The following is a 26991-nucleotide window of genomic DNA, read 5'->3' on the forward strand; positions in this document are numbered from 1 at the left end:
CGGAGATCAATCCCCCTCCTTTTCTTTTTTTTCAAATTATTTTGTCCTTTTGTGAGGTTTATTATTATTATCATCATCGATACATAGAGACGGTTGAAAAAAAACCAAAGAAAAATTAATTCAAGAAAATTAAAAAAATAAAACTGTAAAAAAAAAAAATAATTAAACTAATTAAAATTTTTTAAAAATTAATTGATTTGATTTTGGTTTTATAAGCTTGAAATTGAAAAAACAGAATTAAACCGAATCGAACACAAATAAAAAAAACCAAGCCAAACTGAATAAAAACCGAGCTAAATTTAAAAAAAACGAGTTAAACTAAAAAAAATTAAGTCAAACCAAAACCAATCGGTTTGAATCGTTTTTTATACTAAAATAACTAAACTGAATTAAAATCAGTTGGTTTAAATTGTTTTTTTATTTTGATTTTAGCTTTTTAAAAAAATAAACTAGTTTAATTATTTTTTAAATATAATCTGAAAAAAAAAAAAATCATCCCACGAAAACTAATCACCCTATCATATAGTAGCGCTGGCAGATGGCCGGCGAACTTGGGATCCGGGAAAGATAGTCTAATGTTCTTGGTCGATCAAGTGATTGAGACTTAAAAAAAAAAAAACACGTGAGCTGGAGCACTAAAAATTATTTGGTTTGATTTACTGCAAAGGAGAAAAAGATTCTGTTTCGGGGAATCTTTTGAAAAGAGTCATCTCAATAACATAATAACCGAGGTGAGCTTGAAAGTTTCGAACATGTTATTTTGTGCTTGGATCGATTCCGAGATAATTGAGCAACAGTCTTTTGTACACCTCAACTTCTATTATTATATTTTGTTAGTGTGTGGAAACGCAGTTGAAATAATATTTTTAAAAAATTTAAAAGTTTTTTTTTTGTTAAAATTTAATATGATTTGTATTTTTTGGATTGTTTTAATGTACTAATATCAAAAATGATTTTTAAAAAATAAAAAAAAAATAATTTTTGTAGTTTTTAGATTTTTTACTATGCACTAAATATGTCATTGGGTTTTAATTTAATAACTTGTCCTATGATATATAAAATGATAAACAACTTGATCAATTAAATTAAGAATTAAATTGTTGTTAAAATGTAATGGGTCTCAAAAGACAATTGTTATGAAGTGTTTGAAATTAAAATACCATTATCTATTTTTAAATTATGTTGGAAAAATTAATACGAGGCTCACAAGGTGTACTTGGAACTATAATTTGCCTCCATATATTTATAAATTATAGCTTGCATTCTTGAACAACTCAAAATTCAAAATAAGATAAAAGAAAAAAAAAATCTATTATCATATATAATAACATATAAACAATAATTAGTCACCCAAAATCAATTGAGCACACAATTTCTTCTTTTCTTTAAATGAATACAAAGTCTCACCAAAATCAAAACTTAATCTACTTATGATATGATTTGTTTAATCAATTTGATTTCTTTCTTACCGTAAAGGTTAAACCTAATATTACTATACCACTGCAAAATCAAACCAACATAGAAAAACAATACAATAATCATGCAATTTTTGTTAAGTTCATCACCATCCACCCTCCACTCTCTTTCTTTAGAATACCTTGAATCTTGAAGAGCACATGAAATAAAATTTTGAATTAGCCTTTAATTTATATCTATAAATGTTTGATTTTCTTTCTAAATTTGGATTTTGTTGATTGAACACCTATATCTAAATTAGAATGGAAACACTTGATTGATGTGAGTGTTTATATTATATATGTTTATTATAGAGGCTCAATTGTAATTACCTTATTTAATTATTATGACATTGATTTAAGATCAAAGGTGGTGATAAAATTGCCTAAATGATTTTTGAGAAGATTGTGAATCTTGATATTATGGAAGTCAAGGATTTGGATATAATTATGAGAGGTGTTGGATAGTTTAGACTTACTAGTATTTGAGCTATATATTTTTTTCTTAAATGTCCGTGTTTCTGGCTACTTTTCTCTTAAATGTTCGTGTTTCTTGGTGGGTAATTCGGCGAACATATGGTGGCATAGTAGTAAAAGTCTAAGGATTGTTGTTTTATTAGTGTTTCCATGTATAGAGTGATCTATTTCCCATAGATTATCTTCAATCCCTTTGATTGAGGTTAAGTGTGTTTGGCTACATAAGGAACTTAAGATCTCTTTCCCATAAATTATCTTCAATCCCTTATATTATCTTATTTATTTAAGTTAGGGTAATTAATTTGTGCAACCGTGACATCACAACAGTCTCCAAACGTGTCTCTATTGAATCTCCACGTGTCTCCAATATCTCAAAAAAGGATTAGGGTTCCTTCTCCAAAGTTCGCTTAACCATTTATCTCTAAAAGGATCGAGGATCTTTCTCTAGTCTTCGTGATTGCTCATGGGACCGTTCCCTCTAAAATACATTCTTGAATGCATATATTGACCACTTTTATGCTTATTTTTAAATTTTTAAATTGTCTCTCTTCATGAGCAAGGCAATTGAAACTATCTTCTTTATTGTTACGGAAAAAAACCACCTATATTTACATGCCTAACCACGGTAACATCTTTATGGCCATAAAAGGTAATTTATATTATATTTTCTTCCCTTGCTTTTGCTATTTAATTCTTTTAAAGACATCTGTTTAAAAGGTTTAAGGGTTAAATAATGGTCTATATTTAAAAATATATGGTAGTCATTTGGGCTGGTAGCCCAAATGGATTGCATTCCCTTTCTTTTTCTCTCATGTTTTCACATCACGCCATAAGGCCTAAATGGCCAAACTTTCTTCTTCACTCCTATTTATTTTCTCACACGTATTATTTCTCCTCTTTTCTCTCATACATCTTCTATCTCTCTCTTTTTTCATCACACAAATTGTCCATTATGCATACACCTAACAATTTTTCCTATTCCTAATGAGTTAGAACATGAGACCATGCATCATCCATATATACAATATTTTTTATGACCTAGATTTTGAAATGTATGGTACAAAATTTTAAATATAACCAAATTCATGATTATACAAATCTCCCATGAAGATATAACTCTTTTCAAGGCTTATATGAATTGAAATTATCATTATGTTAATTGGAAGATCTACAAAACAAGTGTTTTTAAGAAATTCAAAACCTTATGATGAAGAAAAAAACAAATTTAAAGAAGTTGTGTTGTATATGTTGTAGAATTTAACATAAAAAAAGGTTGAAAAAGAAGAAGAAAATTAAGAAAAAAACTCAAACATCTTTTTGCCTTAAAGCTAAAGCTTATATCATAGGATTTAGCAACTTACATGAATTTAAGAGGGAAAGGATCATTTCCCTTATCACCAATGATCTTGAATGATCATCAGTTGATAACTAGATATATAACTCACATTACATTGCAGGTCACATCAATTTTTAAAAAATACATAAAAAAAAAAGTTGTCTAGATGTAAAAATGTGTTCTCAAAAAGCAAGAAAAATCTTAACAATTATCTCTAAATCAAATTTCAAATAAATAAATAAAATAAAACCTAATAATTTTAATGCAAGTGTATTTAGAAACATAAGAATAACACAACATTTGTGTATTCTCAAAGGGCACTCCTTACAAGTGTATCAAACCCAACTCTATTAGGCATTCTTAAAATCTTCTAACTTTTGAATTCATGCTTAACCCTGGTTTAAAATGAAATCATAAGAGGGATAACTTGGTGTGACCTAGTCCTCTTGTCTGGTCTAAAGAAAATGAAAAAGATTTGTAAAAAACATGGCTTGACTAAAAAATCTTAAGACGACATCTTCTTTTTTTTTGTTGTAAATATTAAGATAGTGATATATTGATTTTTAATCATGAATTCAAAATATGTCACATATTTGATGATAAATTTTTAGAATATTGAGATGACAACATATTAAAACGGTAATATATTAGATCGACATAGGTCAACTTATGTTAATTAGCCAAACTCACGACTCAGGTCATAAGGCCATGATAACCTTATAAAAAGAAAATTGAAAAAAAAAAATTATGATTTTCAATTCCCACCCAACTTAATATTGAAGGAAGAAAACAAAAATAAAATTATTTAACTAAAAAAAGGACAAAAATACTAGAGTAAACCTGAGTTAACCTTTCAAGCTCGCAATCTTAATTATGCACCCCCCTTGAATTTAATAACTTTTCATCATTGAAACTATTCTTTGTTTAATCATGAGACAACCATGTGCATGGAACTCTTTTTGTATCAATTAAAAAAAATATTTAATAAAAGAAAAATCAGTGCAAGTGTGTTGGCCTGAAAAATAAAGACTAACCTTATTTTTTTTTTCAAGCTAAATAAGTTATGATTTCATTAAAAAAAAAAAAAGAAGAGAGATTTCAAAGGTATTCAATAAAAAAAATTAATTATTTTGTTGTTAATCTGTTTGAATTGATCAAATTATAAATGCATGGAGAAAGAGAGGGAAAAACAGTCTAGCACGCGTGTGGGCCTACATGCCAAGCCTCTTAATATATTTTTATATTAAATTGTGGACAGCATGTCGTTTGCTATTTATTTTTTTAAAAAATATGGCAAACACCATGTCATATGGTGGCTTAGTTTTCGATGACCAAAAGGTCAATGGAAAATTAGGTCATAAGCACTTTATGCTTAAAATTTTAATTTTCAATCAATTTTTTAACCCAAAACACTTAGAAAAAAAACTCCAAAGACCTTGATAAACCCTTTTATGACCTTGAATAACCCTAAAATCAATCCAAAAACACAAAATCAATTCAAATTCAAAAAGCTTCTTAAGCTCATATCTATCATCTCAAGTGATGAGAATGTTAAAATACACTTCAGTGGGAATTCCATCATCAAATGGAACCGTTGAAATAAAAAACAACTATTTGTAGATAAATCAACATCAACGATGATTTTCTCTTTATACAACTAGAATATAATGACTCCATCTCTCTTTTCTCAAACTAAAGATTAGAAAATAAGAAAATTAAAGTTTTGGAATAAAATTTGAATTTCAAAAACAAAAAGGACCAAAAACCAATCATTTGGAAAGTATGAAGACCAAAGCAAACTTTACTCGTGAATTCTGAAATTGCCACATATTTTCCTCATCATTTTCACTTTGGACCTTGACTTTTAATCTTGCCCCTTATTAAAAAAGATTATAAATAATTGGCCATCAATTGGCCACAAAAAGAACTTAATCAAAGAGAAAAAAATTGATAACTAGAAAAAAAAATGGACTATTGAAGTTCATAATGAATCAAGGCAATGCATGTGCACCGTGCAAAACCCTAATGCCTTTTTTTTTTTTCTTTTCATTTAATAATTCTACTTTATGCACTTGTTAAAACATGACTCCTAACACTGTCAAAAGGATGCCACGTATTCCAAAAACATACATGTATATAATGCATATACGAGGAGGACATGTGAGGGATGGATTTAAGTTAACCCAAAATGATCTAGTTAGGGAATGTCTTCGGCCAAGTCCCTCTAGACAGCTTTAAGGAGGAATGAATCATTTGATTTTATATCTAGAGGTCTTAATATTATACATCTGTATACCCAAATACATCATAATTATAATGTAATATTATAAATGCATCAATTTTCATTGGCTGAGTAATGTTTTTTTTATTTCTAAAATAATCCTTGCCTTTAAGACTAGGCTTTTTTTTTCCCCTTATTATTATGTTTTTTTTTTTTAAATATTGGTGAAATAATATGGCATGAAAAAAGAATTGGCAAAGTAATACAATTTGTACATGTTATGATTGAGAAACACGACATTTATCGTTTATTGCTATTTAGAATAACGACATTTACAAAATAAAATTATGAAATAGGCAGGAAAGAGGAGAGAGAACCAAGGAAAAAAGAAAAAGACCTCGAAGGCACACTGAAACTCCAATTATGACCCTATTGGTACCATTAAAAAAGATCTCAACATAGCAAACCTAACGATATCAAAGATGGTCACCAACGATGACCCAAGTAGGCCACACTTGCCGCCAAAGACAAGTGATCAACCTGTCACCTTTGGGTGACAAGTGTGGCTCATTTAGGTCACTGTTGATGATGTTTTCTGGTGTCATCAGATTCATTTTATCAAGATCTTTTTATGGTACTAATAATGTTATAATCGAAGCTTTGGTGTGCCATTAAGGTCTTTTTTTTTTCTTTTTCTTTCTTTCTCCCTCCTCTCTCTTATACGTTTCATTTTTATTTTTTTTGTAAATGTTTCCATTCTAAATAGCAACAAGCTATAATTATCACGTTTCTCAATCACGACATGTACAAACTATGTCATTTCACTAGTTCTTCTTCATACAGTGTTATTCACTAATATTTTTAATTTACTATTCTAATTATAAAAAAAAATCTCAAAATAAATTTAGCTAAGAGTTGACGCTAATTAGATGTTCAATCACATGGTTGAGCCTATTTAAGAATAACCTATTTGGAAAAATGTAAAATGTTTATGGAGTCAAAACCATAAATTTTATGGATGGCACACTCATGTTATGGGTTTAACATCTTCTTATCTTTTGTTTTTTTAATCAATAGCAAGTGATATATCAAAATTTCTCTTTAGTGTTCTTACTAGTCATGAACCCATCCTACACTATGAGCCTAATTTTCTCCATAGAAAATAATGCTCATATGCTACAACTGTGTTTCAAAGGAGGAAGACAAATCTACAACTTGGGTCATAAACCTGATTGAGTCAATAAGTTGGTTTTATTTTAATTAAACGATAAAAAAGGCAACTAGCACATGAACCAAATAAAAAAAAATCCGATCATAATAACCTAGGAAAAAAACATTTTTTCCAAAGGGAGTAAATAATGCAACTCAATTCTTAGCCCATTAAATACAAAATGATGAAATTGGTAAAAAACACATTTGTCTAAGTCAATCCAAGATAGCATGACAACTCTATAATCTCGATAATCAAGGTCGAGTCAACCCAGATTATCCTGTCAAACACGCAGCTCAAGTTATGACAGGATAACATGATAGAAATGAAAAAAAAATGAAAATCACAAGGCCTATTTTTTTTTTTTAAAAAATAATTATTGTCAACTCGCGTTAACTTTTCAAACTTGTGACCCAAGTCATTAAATTGGAAGCACCCCTATCTAAAAAAACAATGAAACCCAATTCTTAATCAATTAAATGTTGAATGATGAAATTGAAAAAATAATTACAATTATACAAAAGGATTAAAATTTAGAAATTAAAATAATGAGGATCAAGATTGAAATGCAAAATAAATTTGATCTTTGATTGAATGGTGAAATTAAAAAGAAAAATCAATTTATCAAAATGATCCAAAAACAAAATTAAAAGAATGAGGATCAAAATTGAAATCAGAAATAAAAATATTTTTTTATTTGATGGTGAAATTGAAAAAAAAATCAATTTAACAAAAAAAATGAAAAAAAATAGGAATGAAATTGAAAAAAAAAATATTTACAAATTATAATTGAATGATAAAATTAAAAATAAATAAAACTTCTACAAAATAGTTAAAAAGAAAAAAAAAGATGAAAATTATAAAAGCAACAACCAAAAAGAAAAAAGAAAAAAAAGGACCAAGTTCTCCAATTCCTTCTATTCTTATTCTTGTTTATGATCAAATATGGGCACGAATAGTAATTTCCTAATCAATCTATGAACAGGCCAGGCTGGACTTCTCAAAAATTTCAATTCTAGCCACTCACTCTGAGACGTGTCAGGCATTCATGAATTTCACATCCATGCAAAGCTGCCCAATCCCCAAACTCACGCCACGCCGCGCCATTATACACTGCGAACGACCGCCCACCTACCATCTCCACACCATCCTCTAGACACCACCACACCATACCCTCTTGTACACTTCACGAGGTGACACACCTTCACTCCCCGCCACGTTCCTGTCTCTCCCTCCCTATAATACCATACTCGTTCCATTTAAGAAGAAGCAACTCTTGCTCTTAGCTTTCCCAGTCATTAATTCTTGTGAGTGCGTCATGTCGAGGTACGAGCAATCATCAGCACAACCAACTTCACGCAAGGCAGTGAAGTTTATGACTGCAGGGACAATAGGTGCAGCACTGTTGGTGTTGTCCGGGTTGACTCTGACTGGAACAGTTATAGCCTTGATCGTGGCTACACCAATTCTGGTGCTGTGTAGTCCGGTTCTGGTCCCGGCAGCCATGGTTGTTCTCTTGGTATCTTCTGGCTTCTTTTTCTCCGGTGGGTGTGGGCTGGCTGCTGTAATGGTATTGCTGTGGACATATAATTATGCGACTGGTAAGCATCCACCTGGTGCTGATAGGCTGGATTATGCTCGACGGAAGATAGCAGAAAAGGCTAAAGAGTATGGTCAGAGTGTGCAACAAAAGGCTCAAGAAGCTACTCAAACTTCTTAATTGCTTGGGTTAATGGTGTAACGTGATTTGGCGTACGTGGCTTCTGCGTGTATTGTTATGCTTTTGTTGTCAATTTCCTCATTACGTAGCATGTCTTTTGCTTTTGAAAAACAAGCTGCATTGTGTAGATCTTGCTTTTCTCTTCAAAAAATAATAAATTGTGTTCAGAAATGAAAAACCGCGTTGGATGATGGGATGGCGTCTTGGACCTAAAATAAAAAGGTTGCGCCTTTCTACCTTGCTATAGAATGATCCTTCTGCATCACACGCGGAACGTCAATCTATGGACATTTTGGGCTGGCGATGTTCAAAGAAAGAAATGCACCAACTAGTTCTAGAGAATAGTGATTTCTCCAAAAAAAAAAAAAAAAAAAAAAAAGTAAGAAAAAAAGAAACTTTCCGAACATGAAATTGAACTCTTTAGTATTTTATACTTTCATGGTTTCTAGACCGTGAAGTTAAAATGTCTCCAATTATAATTGAGGTTTTTTTAAGGATATGTGATTAAATAAATAATCATGACTTATAATTCCTAAAAAAGTATTTTCGACAAACCACTTGGGTTTCTTTATCTAAACATTAACAACGAATAATAACAAATATATTTATCTCTCTGGGATTTCTTTATCTAAACATTAACGGTTGCATAGGTTAATATTGGTAAATGATGAGAAATAATTGCATTTTTGATGTTGAAATTTTTTTTATTAGAAAATATTGGGAAATAATTGCTTAGATTGATGTTGGTAAATGATAAGAAATAATTGCATTGTTGATGTTTTAATTTTTTTTATCAATGAGTTTTAGGAAATTAATGCCTATGTTGAAGTGAATTTTTTTTTTTTTTATGTTGAAAAATATTGAGAAATAATTACATGGGTTGATGCTGATAAATGATGAAAAATAATTGCATTGTTGATGTTGAAAAATATTTTTATTGGAAAATTTTGGAAAATAATTACATATGTTGATGTTGGTAAATGATAAGAAATAATTACATTGTTGATGTTTAATTTTTTTATTGAAAAATATTGTGAAATAATTGCATATATCAATGTTTGTAAATGATGAAAAATAATTACATTATTGATGTTGAAATTTTCTTTATCATACAATATTGAGAAATAATTGCATAAGTTGATATTGGTAAATGATGAGAAATAATTGCATTCTTGATATTGAAATAGATTGTATGGAATCTTTATTCAGAAGATCATATGTCAGTTACTTCTATTATATGTATACTGGCAATGGACTTATGGATATCAATGATTTCCCTTGTATTTTTTAAGCTTGATGAGATGCATTTCCCGAACCGTGTAATGTGATAATTTCACTTTCAGCTACACATCCTGTATAACATAGATACAAGTCATAAGTTGCATTTCATTAATCATTCGGGTAGGCAAGCCGATTACAAATGGATAATCCACCATCTCCATTATTTATCGATGTGGGATGCATGCAGATATTTTATTTTTAGGAAGGTGCATCCTGTAATTTTTTAGGAGGAATACATGAGCTGATACCTGAGTATAACACATCAAATCATTACACTAAACCCAATGCGGGTTCCTTTACACGAGGAGATGGAGTATGAATTACATGCACATCGGATTTGAAATTTTGTAAGTATTTGTTACTTTCTATAAGCTTGGTCAAAACCATTGCATTTTATTTATGGATTAATAATTTATATTTGCTTAATATTAGGTTGGACAATTATTACATGATGCTCGAGTGTTGCTGTTGATCTTCGTGATCTCAATGATGATGATGGACTCGCTCGTTATTGTGTATCTTTTTAATTCGAGACACATTATACTATATTTGACTTGTTAGGGAAGACATTGAGTCTGGATGATGTTGTTTATGAAGATGAGACCATATAAACATGTGGAAGTCTTGTTATTGATAAAGTCAACCCATGCACTCGTTGTCACAGAAGACATAGATAGACTCGAATGTATTATTATGTTGTGTATAATTATGCTATGTTATTTTTTTTAGTTTTCTTATTATTATAATTACTTTTGTAATATTGTTTTAGCTAATTATTAGGTTGATTTTAATATTGTTTTACATGTTATAAATTTTCATACTTAATTAGATAAGCAAATTTAAAATCGTTAATTTGCAAGTGAACATTGCAAACAAGTTGATTAAAATTTAAAATCATACATTTACATGTTAAAAAAGTACATTGTTATTTTCTTATTATTGCCATTATCAATTATCAATATAATTAATAAATACAAACAATATTTAAAAATTACAAATATTAATTTGGAATTATAATTAATAACAAAAATCACATTAACATATCATACCCTAAATTATATTTTTGGTACTTTATAATTTGTTTGAGGTTAATTTAGGATTAGAGTTGTTTAGAGTTTGTTTTGGGACATATTAAAGAGGTTTTTGTCATAACACAATTACTATTCACATTAGTAGTTATAATAACTCATTAATAAAACCATGATTCTTATTAGCAGTATTGGCGGTTATGTGAAAATATAGTGTTTTCTCAGTACTTTTTTAACTTATGATTTTACGTGTTTGGTATTGCGATAGCTTTTGTAGCTGTGGTTTGAAAAAAATTATTTTATAAAAAAATACTTTTAGTTGATGTTGGTTTGGAAAAATATATGTTTGATTAAAACTGTAGTTGAAATTGAGGTTGAACAAAAAGTAGTTTAATGTGTTTGGTTAATAATGTTTTTCAAATTGAGGTTATAAAATAACTAAAAAAGGCATATATTAATATTAATGATTTTTAATAAAAATATTGTTGATTTAACTACTGCTACTACATCATGAAATAAATAATACTTTTTATAAAGTATTTTTTTATTATTTTATTAAACTATTTACAATTTTATCACGTATGAAACCCATCCAAAAATAATTATAGTTTTCATAATTTTCTGAGCGTGCAACAATTTCAGATAAAATATAGGGGGAAGCTACCTTCTGTTTTGTTTCTTGCTAAAATATCTCTTCTTCTCAGTAAGCAAGTGTCTTTTGCAGATAAGAACATGACAATGTAAATAGGAACAGTGCGAGCGAATTACTCTTGATTTCTTTACTGGGTGGAGAATGAATTATAATACTTACGTGAACATTGGAGCAGTTAAATTAATTCATGTGAATAGTAAAGCAGATGCGTAAAAATATTGCTTTTGTTAGATCATGGTCACAGAATTTAAATGGATCCACTAAAACAAAACTCAATTTTTAACTTAACCAAACATTAATATTAAAAAAAAACTAAAGCTGCTCAGTAAATCCCTGTACATTGTGTCTGATATCACTATGGACTCCTGTGCTTTTTTTTACTGTGGATTCAAAGTATCGAGTCTTATTTTCATTAGTTTTTTCAACTAAAGCTGTCTAATATCACTACGGACTACTGTGCTTTTTTTAATTGTGGTTTCAAAGTATTGGGTCTTATTTTAATCTTCATTAGTTTTGGTAGATACGTGGCAAGCTCCTTGCCATATTTCCAATATCTTTCTATTTGCAGCAGAGTATTTTCATTAATTTTAGTGACTACGTGGCAAGCTTCCATATTTCCCATCTCTTTCTTTTTTACCATATTTTCCATCTGTTTCTTTTTGCAGCAGAGAACGTGTGTTTGTAGTCAAGCTCCCATATTTCCCATCTCTTTCTTTTTGCAGCAGAGAACGCGTGTTTGTAGTCAAGCTCCCATATTTCCCATCTCTTTCTTTTTTACCATATTTCCCATCTTTTTCTTTTTGCAACAGAGAACGCGTGTTTGTAGTTTCGGATCCACTTTGCAAGCACCACTGTGCCGTCCTTTTATCTTCCAACCCCCCTTTTATCTCCCAACCCAGAACTGTCAATGTTCTGATTTGCTTCTTTGAGCTTTTTTTTTTTTTTTTCATTAGTGGCTTTTCTCAAGAGAAGAAACGTTTGTGTTAGCTAAGCTGTGAGTTTAGATGGGTTTTGGCTTAGCTTGGCTTGGGTTCTTGGTGAGGCTTTGATTTTTTTAGATTGTTGACTGTTGCAGCGTTTGGGGTGTCTGATTTTTTAAAATTGTTTGGTGTTGCATGATTTGATGTGGGTGTTGCAGGATTTGGGGCCTCTTATTTTTTATAATCGGTGGGTATTGCGCGATTTGGTATTAAATAAATGTGGTTGTACCAGGTTGCCAGCTGGTTGTGTAGGAGGGTATTGTTCTGGTTCTGTTGGATTGGACGTGTTTGGCTTATGGGAGATAAGGTTTTTTTTTCCTCTGCTCTGATTTCGTTGGTTTGTAATTATAATTTATATACTGTTTGTTTGATTTTGGGGATTTTTTAGGTGGTTTGTGCTCTGCTCTGGTTTGGTTAGATTTTTTATTGTGATTTCTTTACTGATTGCTTAAATCCAGGGATTTTTTTATTAAAAAAAATAAAACTGCTCAGTGAATTTTGTGCTCTGCTCTACTTTGGTTAGATTTCTGATTGTGTGCTTAAATCTAGGGATTTTTTTATTAAAAAATTAATAAAACTTTTTGGAGATTTTTTAGGTGGTTAGTGCTCTGCTCTGGTTTGGTTAGATTTTTTATTGTGATTTCTTTACTGTTTGCTTACATCCAGGGATTTTTTTATTAAAAAATAAATAAAACTGCTCAGTGAATTTTGTGCTCTGCTCTACTTTGGTTAGATTTCTGATTGTCTGCTTAAATCCAGGGATTTTTTTATTAAAAAATTAATAAAACTGCTCAATGAATTTTTTATGTGGATTCTAACTGTGGTCGTGTGGGGCATTCGTCCTTTTGTTGTACTATTTTCTTTTCTTTGCATCATAGGTGTCGTCTCTTTCTTTTAGAGGTGCAGGGTGTGTATATAGTGGCATTCAAAATGTATGTTTTGTTTCTTGGTTCACTTTTAGAGCTTTTGGTGCCTTTATTGATCTGTCTTTGCTTGCTCTGTTTTTTAGTTGCATTCTTCGATTGTCAAGGGTTGATGGTTGTTATTTAAACTCATTTTTTTTGTTGCTGTTGGGGACCTTGGGCTTTTTGTTTGGTGGGAAATTGCAGCAGTGGTTGTTGTTCTACAATTGGAAAAAAACTTTGTGCTTGCCAGGTTTGTTGCCTGTATGTTGGCATTGTCTTTATGTTTTATCAAATTCAGTTCGTTTTTTTTTTTTTTCCTTTTTTTAGAGCTAGGTTTATGTTTTGGTGACTATGGAGCATGCATTTTGTGATATATTCAAGAGGTTTGTATTGTTGTTTTGCTCTTGCATGCCTCTATTATTATGTATGTGTTAGCTGCTTGTTTTGTTTTAGGTTTGCAGGTGGTTTAAGTGTTTGTTTTGGGGTGGGTTGGTCTGTGTAGATGCTTTGTTTCTTTTGTGTTTGTTTGGGTTTTGGAATTATAGGTTGGTATGAAAAAAAAATTGTTCTAGGGGTTTTGAGGTATTGATTGTCCTTGCAAATACAAGGAACTGTTTTGCTATCTTGGGGATTTAACATGGTTATTGGTTTTGTTTTCCTCAATTTACCAGTCTTTATGGTTGGTTGTAGGTTGTTTGATTCTATTTTGGGTTGAAGAAAACAATAGTGAGCTTGGCTTGGGTTCATATTTTAATTTTATTATGTCTCTGTTGAGACTTTTGGTTTTTTGTTTTTGTTTTTGCAGGCTTTTTATTTTAAGGGATTCTATTGGGTTGATTGGTCCCTGTTGATGCTTTGTTTCTTTTGTGCATGTTTTGCAGCTGGTTATTGGATCTTCGTTCCCTTTATTTTGTTTCATTTCATCGGCTTGGTTACTGCTGCTGTGGTTGGATTTGTTAGGGTCCCTATGCTGTCCAGGTTAGTTATTTATGGCCTTTCAATGTCTTTTTCTTTGCTTGGTTCCTGTTTGAGTACTTTATTTTATTTTTGCACTTTGTTGTTGTTTGGTCTGTTAAAAAATATGAATTCTCTTCTGAAATTGTTCAGCCTTTTTGGGTTTGTTGTTGGTTGCATGTTTCTGGTTCTTTGTATCAAATTGTACTCGCATCTTGGTTTTATTGTGTCTTTGTTAGGGCTTTGGTTTCTTCATTTTCGGGGCTAGCACTGCTTTTTTTTCTTCTATTGGGGTTGTTGGCTTGAGCTGTGTTTTAGCTGTTTGACATTGATGATACTTTATTTCTTTTTGCCTATTTTACACTTGGTGGTTACGGTGCTCTTTGCCTTTGTTTTGATAAATTTTCATTGTCTTCGTTGCTGTTGTTGTGCCTTGGTTTGTTGAGGCTCCTGTGTGTTTTATTGGTTTTTTTTAAGAACTTAAATGTTGTTTTTGTGATTGGAGAGCATGATTTTAATTCTGGATTTATAAAGACCTTTTACATTGTCTGGCAGCTGCATTGTCTGGCAGCATGTCTTGGTTCCCTAATCTTTCTAGGTTTCAATTACTTGAAGTTTGTCTTTTTCTTTTTATTTTTTGTTATTGCTGTGTTACTGAGGCGCTGTTTTTTTTTTTTTCAGCTTGCGTTTTGCATCTGCCAGTGTTCAAAGTTTTTAAATCTTCTGTTGGGGACATTTCATAACTGGAGGCGTTCTTTTGGTGTTTAGATGTGCATCGACGTCATCACTTAGCTGGTTTGTTTACATTGCCTTTCATGTATTTCATTAATCATATAGTTCATGAGGTGTGAACACACAAAAGCCTGGAATTTCCTTAAGCACCTTATAATAGACTAGATCATTATATTGTTGTGTATATATAAGAATTTTCCACTCATTTTTATTGTGTAGCAAAACAGAACAACAACAACTAAGTTTCAATCCATAACTTAATTATATGGTTGTTATGTGTTTTCTTGGATTTATATTTTGCTATTATTTGGATGCTTGATACTGGTTTTGGTTTTGGTTCTGTTGGGATATTTCATGGCGATTTCTTGCTACATGTTGATTTTGAGTTGGATTTGTTGGTTTTATAAAAAAATTTGATGTTCTTGAATTTTTTCCACGTTCATAAAAGCACCTCAATGCATGCATGGATTGCGTTTCAATCCTGTAATGTAACTGCTCTTAAAGGAAAAAGGAAAGTAATTGTGTTGAGTTGCTCTAAAATTTCAAGTGCTGGAAAAATTAAAGAACAGTGAATGGCTAGACATAACTTAAAGCTCTCTGATATTTCAAGTGCTGGAAAAATTATGGGACAATGATTGGCTAGGCATAACTTAAAGCTTAAGTTTTTGGGCTGGGTGAACCTCTTTAAAAATGATTTTTATATCAATTTTTTCTCATAATCTCACCATTTTTATATTAAATCAATGCCTCAAAAATTTTATATTAATGAAGTATTAGAGATATATTGAAATAAAGGTTTAAAAAAACAAATACATTAAAGATATTCTTTGTTTGAATGATAGCTTGAGACTGGGGTATTCTTTTGCTTTGCTGGAAAATATATGCTTGCTGTTGTATTTTTTTTTTTTAAAAAGATGTTGCTTGAACTCATGCTTAGTGATATGTGTTTTAAAAAAGAGCTGATTGAACTCATGTTAGAAGTTATTTAAAGAGATACATTCCAAAATAAAAAATGCTTAAAAATAAGAGATAAGAAGATTTTTCCATTTGAATGTCAATTGCTAGGTTAACTAATGAAATAATTAAGCCAATCAAGGTTATTACTTCTATGCTTGGAAACAGTGAATTAAATTGTTTATTGGTTTGACATGGTTATCTAAGATGCTACAGGTTGAGTGAAGAATTTTTGACATGTTGTTTTATTTTCCCTTGGCCTTTGAATTAAATTATATATAATTAGCAATTGAACACATGATTTGTGCCTAAAATGTTTTACAACTTTATGCTTAATCATTATTGTTTTGTTGGGTTTTATTTTCTCTTAACGAATATACATTGCTCAGATCAAGATCTTTCAATTTAATTACATATGATTGTTGGCTACGTTTGTTTTCAACAACACTTGCATAAAGAAAATTCTCTTTCTGAAATTATGTTGTTAATTCCCATGATTTTAATCAATTTCAGTTGCATGTGATTGGTGGCTGAATTGTTGCTTTGAAGTGGATTGCATGTAATTAGTCGTTGAATTACTTTACAACAAGATTTTGGTCGAAAAAAATTATTTATTTAGTATTGCCTTTGTTTATTTCAACAACTTCTACTCACTTTCTTTATGTTGCATTTGCTCCTTTCCGTTGCAACAACTATTATTTTTTCAGCGAACTGAACACATTTTTCATCATTATTGGCTTTTAATTTTTATAATCAAATATCTTTTTCAATTGTTGTGATTGTTTTTAAAGTTCAAATTCCCTTGGTGACTTTCTATTTTTCATCGAATGTTACAGGCATGTTATTTCAATTGCTGTTGAACTATCTCCAGGTTGCAGGGAGCTGAAACACTACATTTTTCCTGTCTCACTCCAGTTATAGGTACATTTTTATTTTCAAACTTGACCTGTTTTTTCCCTGTAACTTTATCACTGTATTTTTCTTTTTCATCATGTGCTTGCTTTATTATGAATTAATTTAGATTTTTTCATATGTTCTGGTTTCCTTTATTTCATGATTAACTTTTTTATTGACTTTTTTATTCTTCTTCTTTGATCAGTAATTTGCTTTTTATTGTTTTCCATTGAAATTTTCAATTTTAACCATATTATTAAAATTGGCTTGATTGGAAAATTAGAAATCATTTCTTTACGATTTAATTTTAATTAGATTTCGAATTAAATTGTAGATAAGTGACAGTTGAATTATGACTTTAGATTTGATTGCATGTAATGTGGTTGAAATGGTAGACAACATTATGGTTAACCATTTTTTTTTTGTTCTATTTTCTCCACAACAATATAAATTGCTCATGTCAAGGCTTTTTCATTCAATTACATATAATGACTAGCTAATTTTGTTTTCACCAATGCTTGCATTAAGAAAATTTCCTTTGTTAAAATTATATTGTTACTTCCTATAATTTGGTGAGAAAAAAGTTTGTTCATTTCATAGCACCTCTGTTTATTGCAATAAGTTCCACTGACTTTCTTTATTTGGTTGCATTTCCTTCTTTTTATTGCAATAACTCTAAATTTTGCAGCACAATGAACACATTTTTCACTTTGAATTGAATTGCATATAATTTGTGGTTAAATTGGTTTACAATAAGAATTTGGTGAGAAAAAAAAAAAGTTCATTTCATACCACCTCTGTTTATTGCAACAAATGCCACACTTTCTTTATTATTGCATTTGCTTCTTTCCATTGTAACAACTCTTAATTTTGCAGCATAATGAACATGTTTTTTCTAATTGTTTGCTTGCGATTTTTGTAGTCACATGTATTTTTTTTATTGTTATTGTCCACCTCTCAAATTCAAGTTTGCTTCATGACTTTCTATTTTTCACCATTTATTGCAGGCATGTTATTTCAATTATTGTTCAACTATCTCCACGTTGCAGGAAGCTAAAACACTACATTTTTCCTATCTCATTGGAGCTATAGGTGCACCTTTATTTTCAAATTTGGCCTTCTTTTTCCATGCTTTCTTTGTTGCTATATTTGTCTTTTCCATTCTATGCTTCATTTTTTTTCAAATCAATGCTACTTTTGTCATGCGTTCATGTTTCCTCTATTTCATGATTAGGTTTTCTGTTTGATTTCTTATTCTTTCATGGAATTTTTATTTCTTTTCCATTTATATTCTCAGTTCTAACCATGTTATTAAAATTGTCTTGATTGTCTATTTTGACCATTTAAATTTATCTTTTGACTTTTAGAATCGACGACTTTATGACAAGCAAACGACAAAGATTACAACCATTCCATGATGTACCTGTTGTTTCTTCACCATACAACTCAACAATCTATATTTATAGTGAAGAAAATTTAGATGAAAATTTTTTTTCATTAACGCAAGCAACACCATACAACTCTGATCATCTAATTAGTGATCACTCGCTTTTACATACAACTGATGATGGTGCATCGTGTTCTACTTCCTTACAAACAAATTGTTCAATCTCGAATAATAGTACTTCTTCATCGATAGCATCAACAAGTCAGGCACATTTTGCATATGGATTGACCATCGATGAAAATATCAATAACAATACTAGCTTTGAGACTAGCACCACACAGGGACCAATTGCTTATCTAAGCCTATTGGGTGGCCAATCTGAATACCAAAAAAAAAAAAAAAAGTGAGTTTACCTTGAAATTTCCCCAGCTCTCATTTGTTTATATATATATATATATATATATATATATATACACTTATATCATCCATGTTCTTTTTTTTTCATTTCTTTCTTTGTAATTTCTAGGGGAAACATGCGAGTATGTTGACTTTGGTGATAAGACTTTTACATGTCGCCATTGCAACGCGTTTTTTTGGCTCCAAGAACGTCTTGCACGTTCATCCAAAAAGAATCCATCTTTCTCACTTTGTTGCCTTAATGGTCGAGTTTCCCTTCCAACTGTGCAACCAACTCCTCCAATTCTTGATTTTCTTCTTGATCCCAGCAATGGCTCTGCCTCAAAAAAATTTCGGGACAATATACGAGCTTATAACTCTATGTTTGCTTTCACATCAATGGGTGCAAAGATTGATACTTCTGTTAATGATCAACCAACTCCATATGTGTTTAAGATAAGCGGTCATTGTCATCATTTAATGGGCTCCCTCTTACCTGTTGATGGAGAATCACCAAAGTTTGCATAGCTTTACATGTTTGACACTGCTCATGAAGTTGCAAATAGACTTTTACCATTTACAAGAGGCTCCAAATCATCATCTCTGGATGAGAATATTGTTGTGGATCTTTTAAGAATGCTTGATGAAACAAACGAGCTTGCCAAATTGTTTCGCAAAGCTAGAGACAAAACTCAAAATATTCAATCTATTGATTATAAACTTCGCTTGCTTGGAAAACGAAACCATGATTCACGCCAATATGATGATCCTACATCAAATGACATTGGTGCATTGGTTGTTGGAGATATTGGAGATTTTTTCTCGGAACGAGATATAATTATTGAATCCTTTTCAGGTTCTTTAAAAAGGATCTCAAAATTACATCCAAAATTCATGGCATTACAATATCCCCTTTTTTTTCCTTATGGTGAAGATGGCTACTCCTGTAATATTATGTTTGTTAACCAAGGACATGAAAAAACAAGGAAAAGGTCAAGAGTTCCGATGCGAGCTTATTATGCTTACCTTATCAATGAAAGGCCTGGGTGCGATAATACCATCATTAAAGGAGGTCGTTTGTACCAACAATTCTTGGTCGATGCATTTGTTAATGTTGAAGAAGATCGTCTTGATTATATCAGAGCTAATCAAAAAGATTTGCGTTCAGAAATTTATAAAGGTATCCATGAAGTTGTGCTTAATGGGGATGTTGAAGGTTTCTCAACTGGGAAAATCATTGTTCCATCTTCTTTAACTGGTAGCCCACGTTATATGATCAATAATTACTAGGATGCAATGGCTATATGTAGAGCCTATAGGAATCCTGACCTATTTATTACATTCACATGTAATGTTAATTGGCCTGAGATACAAAGGGAGCTTACAAAAGATCGAATATACAAACATGAAGACAAGCCTGATATCATTACACGTGTTTTTAGATCGAAGGTTATTGATATGTTAGCCTTCATAAAATCAGGCAAGCCTTTTGGTCAGATAATTGCAGGTGCCTTATCTTTTATCTCATTTCTTCTAAACATTACAACTTTCTATTCTTATTAGGATTGTTTGGCTTAATTTTCTTTTTATTTTGTAGATGTTTGTGCAATTGAATTTCAAAAGAGGGGTTTGCCACACACTCATATATTAATTTGGCTACACTTAAATTTTAAATGTCGTACACCTGAAGATGTTGATTCCATTGTTTCAGCTGAAATCCCTGACAAACTTACAGATCCAAAATGCTATGAAATTGTTTCAAGATTCATGATGTATGGTCCATGTGGTCTTGCAAATCCAAAATCTCAGTGTATGAATGAGGGAGTTTGCTAAAAAAGATTCCCAAAAAAATTCAAGACACATACTGTTTTTGATGATAATGGCTTTGTTTATTACAGGTGTCGTGATCTTAAAGACAATTTTGTTATAAAAAATGGCATTCAGCTCAACAACAGATATGTTGTTCCATATAATAGGGAACTCTTATTACGATATAATGCCCACATAAATATTGAGATCTGTTGTCAGTCAATGTTAATTAAGTATCTTTTTAAGTACGTAAGCAAGGGATCTGACAGATGTAGAGTTGTTGTTGAAAAAGATCGTGCTGATGAGATCCATACGTATATGAATTGTCGTTTTATATGCCCATATGAAGCGGTCTGGCGTCTTCTACAATTTCCAATACATTCAAGATCACCTCCTGTTGAGCGACTTCAAATCCATTTGCCATTGCATCAAAATGTTGTTTACTCAGGAAATGAAAGTCTACCATCAATACTTCAAAAACCAGGTATTGAAAAAACAATGCTCACAGAATGGTTCACACGTAATAGAATTGATCATGAAGCACGTCAACTTTACTACTCAGAATTTCCACATAAATATGTTTGGGATGCTGGTAAAAAAGAATGGATTCCAAGATCAAAAGGTTTTAGTCTTGGTCGATTAACATATGTTCACCCTGCCTCAGGAGAGCTCTATTTTCTAAGACTACTCCTTAACCATATCAGAGGAGCATTGAGCTTTGACTATCTAAAAAATGTTTCGGGTGTTGTGCATCCAACATTTCAACTTGCTTGCAAGACCTTGGGACTTTTAAGGGATGATAAAGAATGGGAAGACGTCTTTTGTGAGGCTATGGCTACTGCAACATCTCCTTAAATTAGGAATCTCTTTGTCAGTGTTGTTCTTTTCTATGATGTTGCTGATCCAGAAGTTTTGCTCAATAAATTCTGGCGCTCAATGTATGATGTTATTATCACCCGTTTCAAATCCAGCTTTGCCATGCCTAATCTTAAATTATTCGATGATGAGCTTAAAAACTATGTTCTATATGAGCTTGAGCTTCTCTTTAATTTTGCTGGCACATCTCTTGAAAAGCAGAAGCTTTCAATGCCTGATGGGCGTTTATTGTCAGAAATAAAGAATAAACTTTTGAGAGAAGAGCTTAACTACGATACTGCAGATCTTATATGTCAACATTCATCAGCTTTCCCACAACTCAATCAATGTCAATTAAATGTTTATGATTGTGCTGTTAAATCTGTCCTTGAAAAAAGACAAGAATTAATTTTTGTTCATGGCCATGGAGGAACTGGGAAAACATTTTTGTGGCATACAATAATCAATCGGTTGAGATCAGATGGTTTGATTGTCCTTGTTGTTTCATCATCGGGTATTGCATCACTTTTGCTTCCTGGTGGTCGCACAGCTCATTCAAGATTTAAGATCCCTCTTACTGTTTCTGATACTTCATCATGCGAGATTAAGAAAAAAACCGATCTTGCACGACTTCTATAAATGACCTCTCTAATTGTATGAGATGAGGCTCCAATGAATAATCGATGTTGCTTTGAAGCATTAGACCGCTCGCTTCGTGATGTCCTAACAAATGGTAATGACTTGCCCAATGATAAACCATTCGGTGGAAAATCAATTTTATAAGGAGGAGATTTCAGGTAGATTTTACCTGTTATTCCCGGAGGAACAAAGGAAGACATTGTTCATGCATCTCTTTGCAGCTCTAATTTGTGGTCTAAATTTAAAGTTCTCACTCTTACAGAGAATATGAGGCTATCATCCAATGGACTTTCAAATGATCAAAAGAAAGAACTTGCTATTTTTGCCAACTGGATTCTTGCAATTGATGATGGAACTCAACATGATGTTTTATTCCCTGATGATTATGATGCATCCATGATTAAAATACCACAAGATCTTTTGCTTGAACCTGGATCTAACCCCATATTGGCAATTGTTTCAGCAGTGTATCCCTCTATTCGTGATATCGATATTGATCCATGCTATTTTAGAGAGAGAGAGCAATTGTAACTCCAAGAAATGCTACAGTTTCTGAGATCAACGATTTTATCTTAAACATGTTGCCAGGAATGAAGCGAATTTACCTGAGTACTGATACTATTTGCAAAACATCGAGCGATGGTGATAATGCAGATATTTTGTATCCCGTTGAATTTATCTATCAACTTGAGTTCAATGGAGTGCCATCCCACACAATTTCCTTGAGAATTGGCACACCAATAATGCTTTTACGCAATCTTAATTTATCAGCTGGTTTATGTAACAAAACAAGACTTATTGTTACGCAACTTGCTGAGAGGGTCATAGAAGCTCAAATAATAACAGGCTCTTTTATTGGCAATCGTGTATTTATTCCCAGGATTGTTTTTCCAATAAATGATGCAAAATGTCCATTCACAATTAAACGAAGACAATTTCCTATAAGACCGTGTTATGCTATGACAATAAATAAAAGTCAAGGACAATCATTGAAAGTTGTCGGGGTTTTTCTCAAGGATCAAGTTTTCACTCATGGACAATTGTATGTTGCTCTTTCACGGGTTACATCAAGACAAGGACTGAAGATTATCACATGCGATGCTGAAGGAAATCATTCAATCTATGTGAAAAACATTGTGTATAAAGATGTTCTTAGCTCCTTATCAGTGTCTTGATCTCTCAGAAGCACATGTTATTTTTTTGTCAATCTTTTGCTCCCTGTCTTTTTTTCTTTTCTAAGGTGATGCTTTTTACAAAAGAAAAAATTATTCGTTTCATCATTTTTAATTTGGACATGTTTCCATTTGTTGTTTTTCCCCATTCATTTTGAATTAAATATTTGCAATACATGTCATTCTTTTTATTAATATTAGCTCTGTTATTTTTATCATTGCTCCTAATATTTTTTTTATTAATCATTTGCAGGACAATGGCTCTACCTATAAAAGAGATTAGAAAATACAACTTCTACCCTTTATTACGAGCTAGGGCCTGTCGAGTTTGGATTGCTAAATTTAATGGTCAGCCAAGCAGTTTTAATTGTGTTTTTGTTGACAATCAGGTATAATTTATCATGAAAATATAACCACTAATGAATCTTATTTTCTATATATTTAAATGTTTGAATAATGCATGTCCACTCATTTATGAATATTTTCTTTACTTTGGCAATTTAACTTTTTTTTACATAACCAGAGGTACTTATTTGCTCTTAAGATTCCCTATGGAAAACCAAGTTTCCTTTCCTTTTTAATTTATTACTATAGAACTATAGTTAAGTTCACGACTAAACCAACAATTGCTTATTCAACTTATGGAAAAAACTTTTCAATATTGAAATTGTTAAGAAAAACTAACATGATGAAATTTTTAGCATCCATTTATGATTTACAATCAACTTTGTTTTCTACATGCTTAAAAAACCAGACAGTCCTCAAGCATTGCATTTGCTTTATATAATCCATAGAAAATTTCATACAGCTCAAGCAAATTTCATTTATTCTATTACTTGACATGATTTAATATAAGAGTTTGAGAAATTTTACGATGCATTCACTGCTAACTACACCAATTCACCATGAAAATCTCAGTTACAATTCCATACTAGAGCCACGGTTTACCAGGCATATTACATCCAATTATAAACAAGCATTGAGAAGCAACCAACAAGTATATTTATCTTTTATTCTATACATCTTTTATATGCAGCTTTCATTTATACAATGTTTTAGCTTTCATCCTGCTAGAAATAATGTTTCGTCTTCACCTCAAGACATGTTTGTTGACTTAGAAAATCTTGCTTCAAATTCATAGACTTTATACGTAACAACCAATTTAAACATTTTAAGAAATATTAAGACATAAAATCTCTTAAATTCATTATTAAAACCAGTCTTTCAACTTAATGTTCTAGTAGTACCAATACCTCACTTCCAATGTCATCAAAAAACTTCTTGAAATAATTTACAAAACCTTATTACATATTGCATTTAAAATTCTAAACCTTATTACATATTGCATTAAAAACTCTATTCCATTTGGTTGTTGGCATGGTGAACAATTATTTTTTTCATTCCAACGTTAATCTTTTTTTTTTTATATAGGGTGGAGTTATTCAAGCTGTAGCTAAAACAAGAGATCTCCCAACATTTGCAGCAACAGTTATTGAAGGAAATCACTATGAAATCAAAGGATTCTATACTTATGAAAACATAGCAGTAAACACAATTGTTGCCCATGATGTTGTGATTGATCTCAAATTTAACACAAAGATTACAGGCATTGAAGCTATTACACCTTCTGTTCCTAGATACTACTTTAATTTTATTGACTATGCACATATTATGACCAAGTCAAAAAGCTCCAGAATTCTTACAGGTTTACCATTTACTTCATTCATTTAGACTATTAATAAACATTTCTATTATTGAACTCAGCTTGATAACATCACTTAAAAGCATTCATTCCTATTTTTTAAGATGTCCTTGGAAGACTTAAAGCATTGCAGCCACTTGAACAAGTTATGGTTCGTGGACAGACGCTCGAAAATAAGAGAGAATTCATGCTTGAGAACATTCAGTGAGTTGAAAAATTAAATGCAAATTACCTTACTTTTATCAAGCTTATTGATCAAATTTGTTTTGTATTTTCTTTCAAAGTGGTGAGGAGCTTCGCATAACTCTTTGGGGTGATAGTGCTAGAGATTTTGATGGACTCGCTCTTCATAACCTGCCATCTCCTGTTATCATTGCGTTTGCTGGATTTCGTGTCACGGAATTTAAGGGTAATTTTAACTTCTATTTCTTTTTTTTCCTAAAAAATTCCTTTTTAACATTTTTATTATCATTCTGATCCAACTAATTCTCCTTTCATTTTATTACAAAAAACTCTTTTGTTCACAAGGAAAACCAAATCTTAACAGTACAGCCGCCTCTCTTTGGTACTTCAATCCAGACATACCAGAATGCTTGGCATATAAACATTTATAAGTTATTCCAACATCAACCATCTCTCTTATGCTTTACCATTATCAATTTTTTTCTAACTAATTATTTTTTCACCATCTTTTTTAATCGATTGTACACACAGCTTTGCACAGCTACCTGTTGAAATACAACAACTCCCTTCATCATCAAATGTTGTTTTATCGATAGAGGAACAAATCAAAGAAAATAGGAGAACAATACATGAGATTCTTTGCATGAATCCTTATGAGCACAAGGTTATTCTTTAAACCCTTTTATTATTAGCTTTGATAACATACTTTACCTTCTTCATATAATTAGTTTTTAAAATTTCATTTAACCACACTCTTGAAACATATATTTCCTTTCCATTACCAGCATCTAAGATTCACCTGTCAAGCTTCGATTGTTGACTTTGATTTTCCCAATGGCTGGTGGTATCCAAGCTGTCCAAAATGCAACAAAAAACTTAGTGGGGGAGAAAACAATTACACATGCATGGATCATGATGCTATCACCTCTCTTCCAGTTCCATGGTAAGTCATCTAATTTCACAACTAAAGCAATATTAAGTTGTTAAATAAAAAAATCATATTCCTTTCATACATTATCATGCACTTCTTATTAATGAACATGTAATCAATTTTATATTATAGGTTTCGCTTAGAATGCATTGTTACCGATGGAGAAGATGTCACTAATTTTCTTCTATTTGGGAAAACTACTGAGAACTTTTTTGGATCATCGGCCCACCATTATGTCTATGATAAAAAAATTATTGATCCCTCAGTTCTTCCTCCTGCCATGGCAGCAAAGTTAAACAAAAGCATGATTTTTCAGCTTCGATTTGGTACTTTCAGATCCATCACCAACAGATGTGAGGTTATCATTACTAATATCTTTGACGACAACACAAATAAGAGCATCCATCCTCTAGAAATAGCAACTCCAGAAGCTAAATCATCTCTTACATCCAAGACATCTACTCCATTAAGCTATATGAAACAGGTTCTCAAAGCTCCATCAACTCCACAGAATACTGTCACACAACTCAGGATTGCTCCTGATTCCTTGGAGACACCACCTCAGAACATATCACCAAACAAGGAAACAAGCATAAACAGTGAAGCACGACGTGCACTTGATTTTGAAGATGCAACACAGTAGCTCAGGCAAGTTTACATTTTCCCACACTTTCTTTACATTTTTTTTCCTTAACACGTGCTAAATTTGATGGTTCTTAACCTGTGATGGTTCTGCCTTGCATCTCTTTAACTCCTTTGGTTACAATAGTCATGAAGATGAGCATGACAAAGCAATTGAAGTCCAAGGAAACCTGGGAAACATAGCTACATCTGAGACATTTGATCACTCACTTCCACCTTTGAAAAAACAACGGGCAACATCCTCATCATCCTCGAAGGTTTGATTTTTAATCTCACATTCTTATAAATCAATTTACAATTTGTCCAACATGCCTTTTATTTGTTATTTATTTTCTAATTCTATTTGTTTTTTTTATTATTTTACGTTTACCTATTTCTCTTCACTTCACAGCCTATAATTCATGAGTTCTTCTCTTCTTTACATGCAACAATGAGAAGAAAACATAATTATTATGTGCACACAATAAATACTTAGAT

General features: G+C 31.4%; 3 protein-coding genes across 3 annotated transcripts; all 3 read left to right on the top strand.

The window, feature by feature from the left end:
* Nucleotides 1-8016: 8016 nt before the first annotated feature.
* LOC118040651 (oleosin Ara h 15.0101) lies at nucleotides 8017-8418 on the top strand. The gene has a single exon (XM_035047638.2). The coding sequence runs from the start codon at nucleotides 8017-8019 to the stop codon at nucleotides 8416-8418; it is 402 nt and encodes a 133-aa protein (XP_034903529.1).
* A 10562-nt stretch (nucleotides 8419-18980) lies between these two features.
* LOC118040641 (uncharacterized) lies at nucleotides 18981-25389 on the top strand. Its single transcript, XM_035047623.2, has 13 exons — nucleotides 18981-19044; nucleotides 19138-19437; nucleotides 19552-19839; nucleotides 20293-20353; nucleotides 20480-20874; nucleotides 21298-21843; nucleotides 21943-22008; nucleotides 22147-22365; nucleotides 22473-22750; nucleotides 24488-24761; nucleotides 24863-24962; nucleotides 25043-25167; nucleotides 25287-25389. The coding sequence occupies exons 1-13, from the start codon at nucleotides 18981-18983 to the stop codon at nucleotides 25370-25372; spliced, it is 2802 nt and encodes a 933-aa protein (XP_034903514.2). The 3' UTR covers nucleotides 25373-25389.
* A 65-nt stretch (nucleotides 25390-25454) lies between these two features.
* On the top strand, nucleotides 25455-26771 carry LOC118040653 (uncharacterized). The gene is made up of 3 exons (XM_073406451.1): nucleotides 25455-25605; nucleotides 25727-25884; nucleotides 26005-26771. The coding sequence occupies exons 1-3, from the start codon at nucleotides 25585-25587 to the stop codon at nucleotides 26513-26515; spliced, it is 690 nt and encodes a 229-aa protein (XP_073262552.1). The 5' UTR covers nucleotides 25455-25584; the 3' UTR covers nucleotides 26516-26771.
* The last annotated feature ends 220 nt before the right edge of the window (nucleotides 26772-26991 follow it).

The sequence above is a fragment of the Populus alba genome, chromosome 18 (assembly GCF_005239225.2).
Source record: "Populus alba chromosome 18, ASM523922v2, whole genome shotgun sequence".
Lineage (NCBI taxonomy): Eukaryota > Viridiplantae > Streptophyta > Magnoliopsida > Malpighiales > Salicaceae > Populus > Populus alba.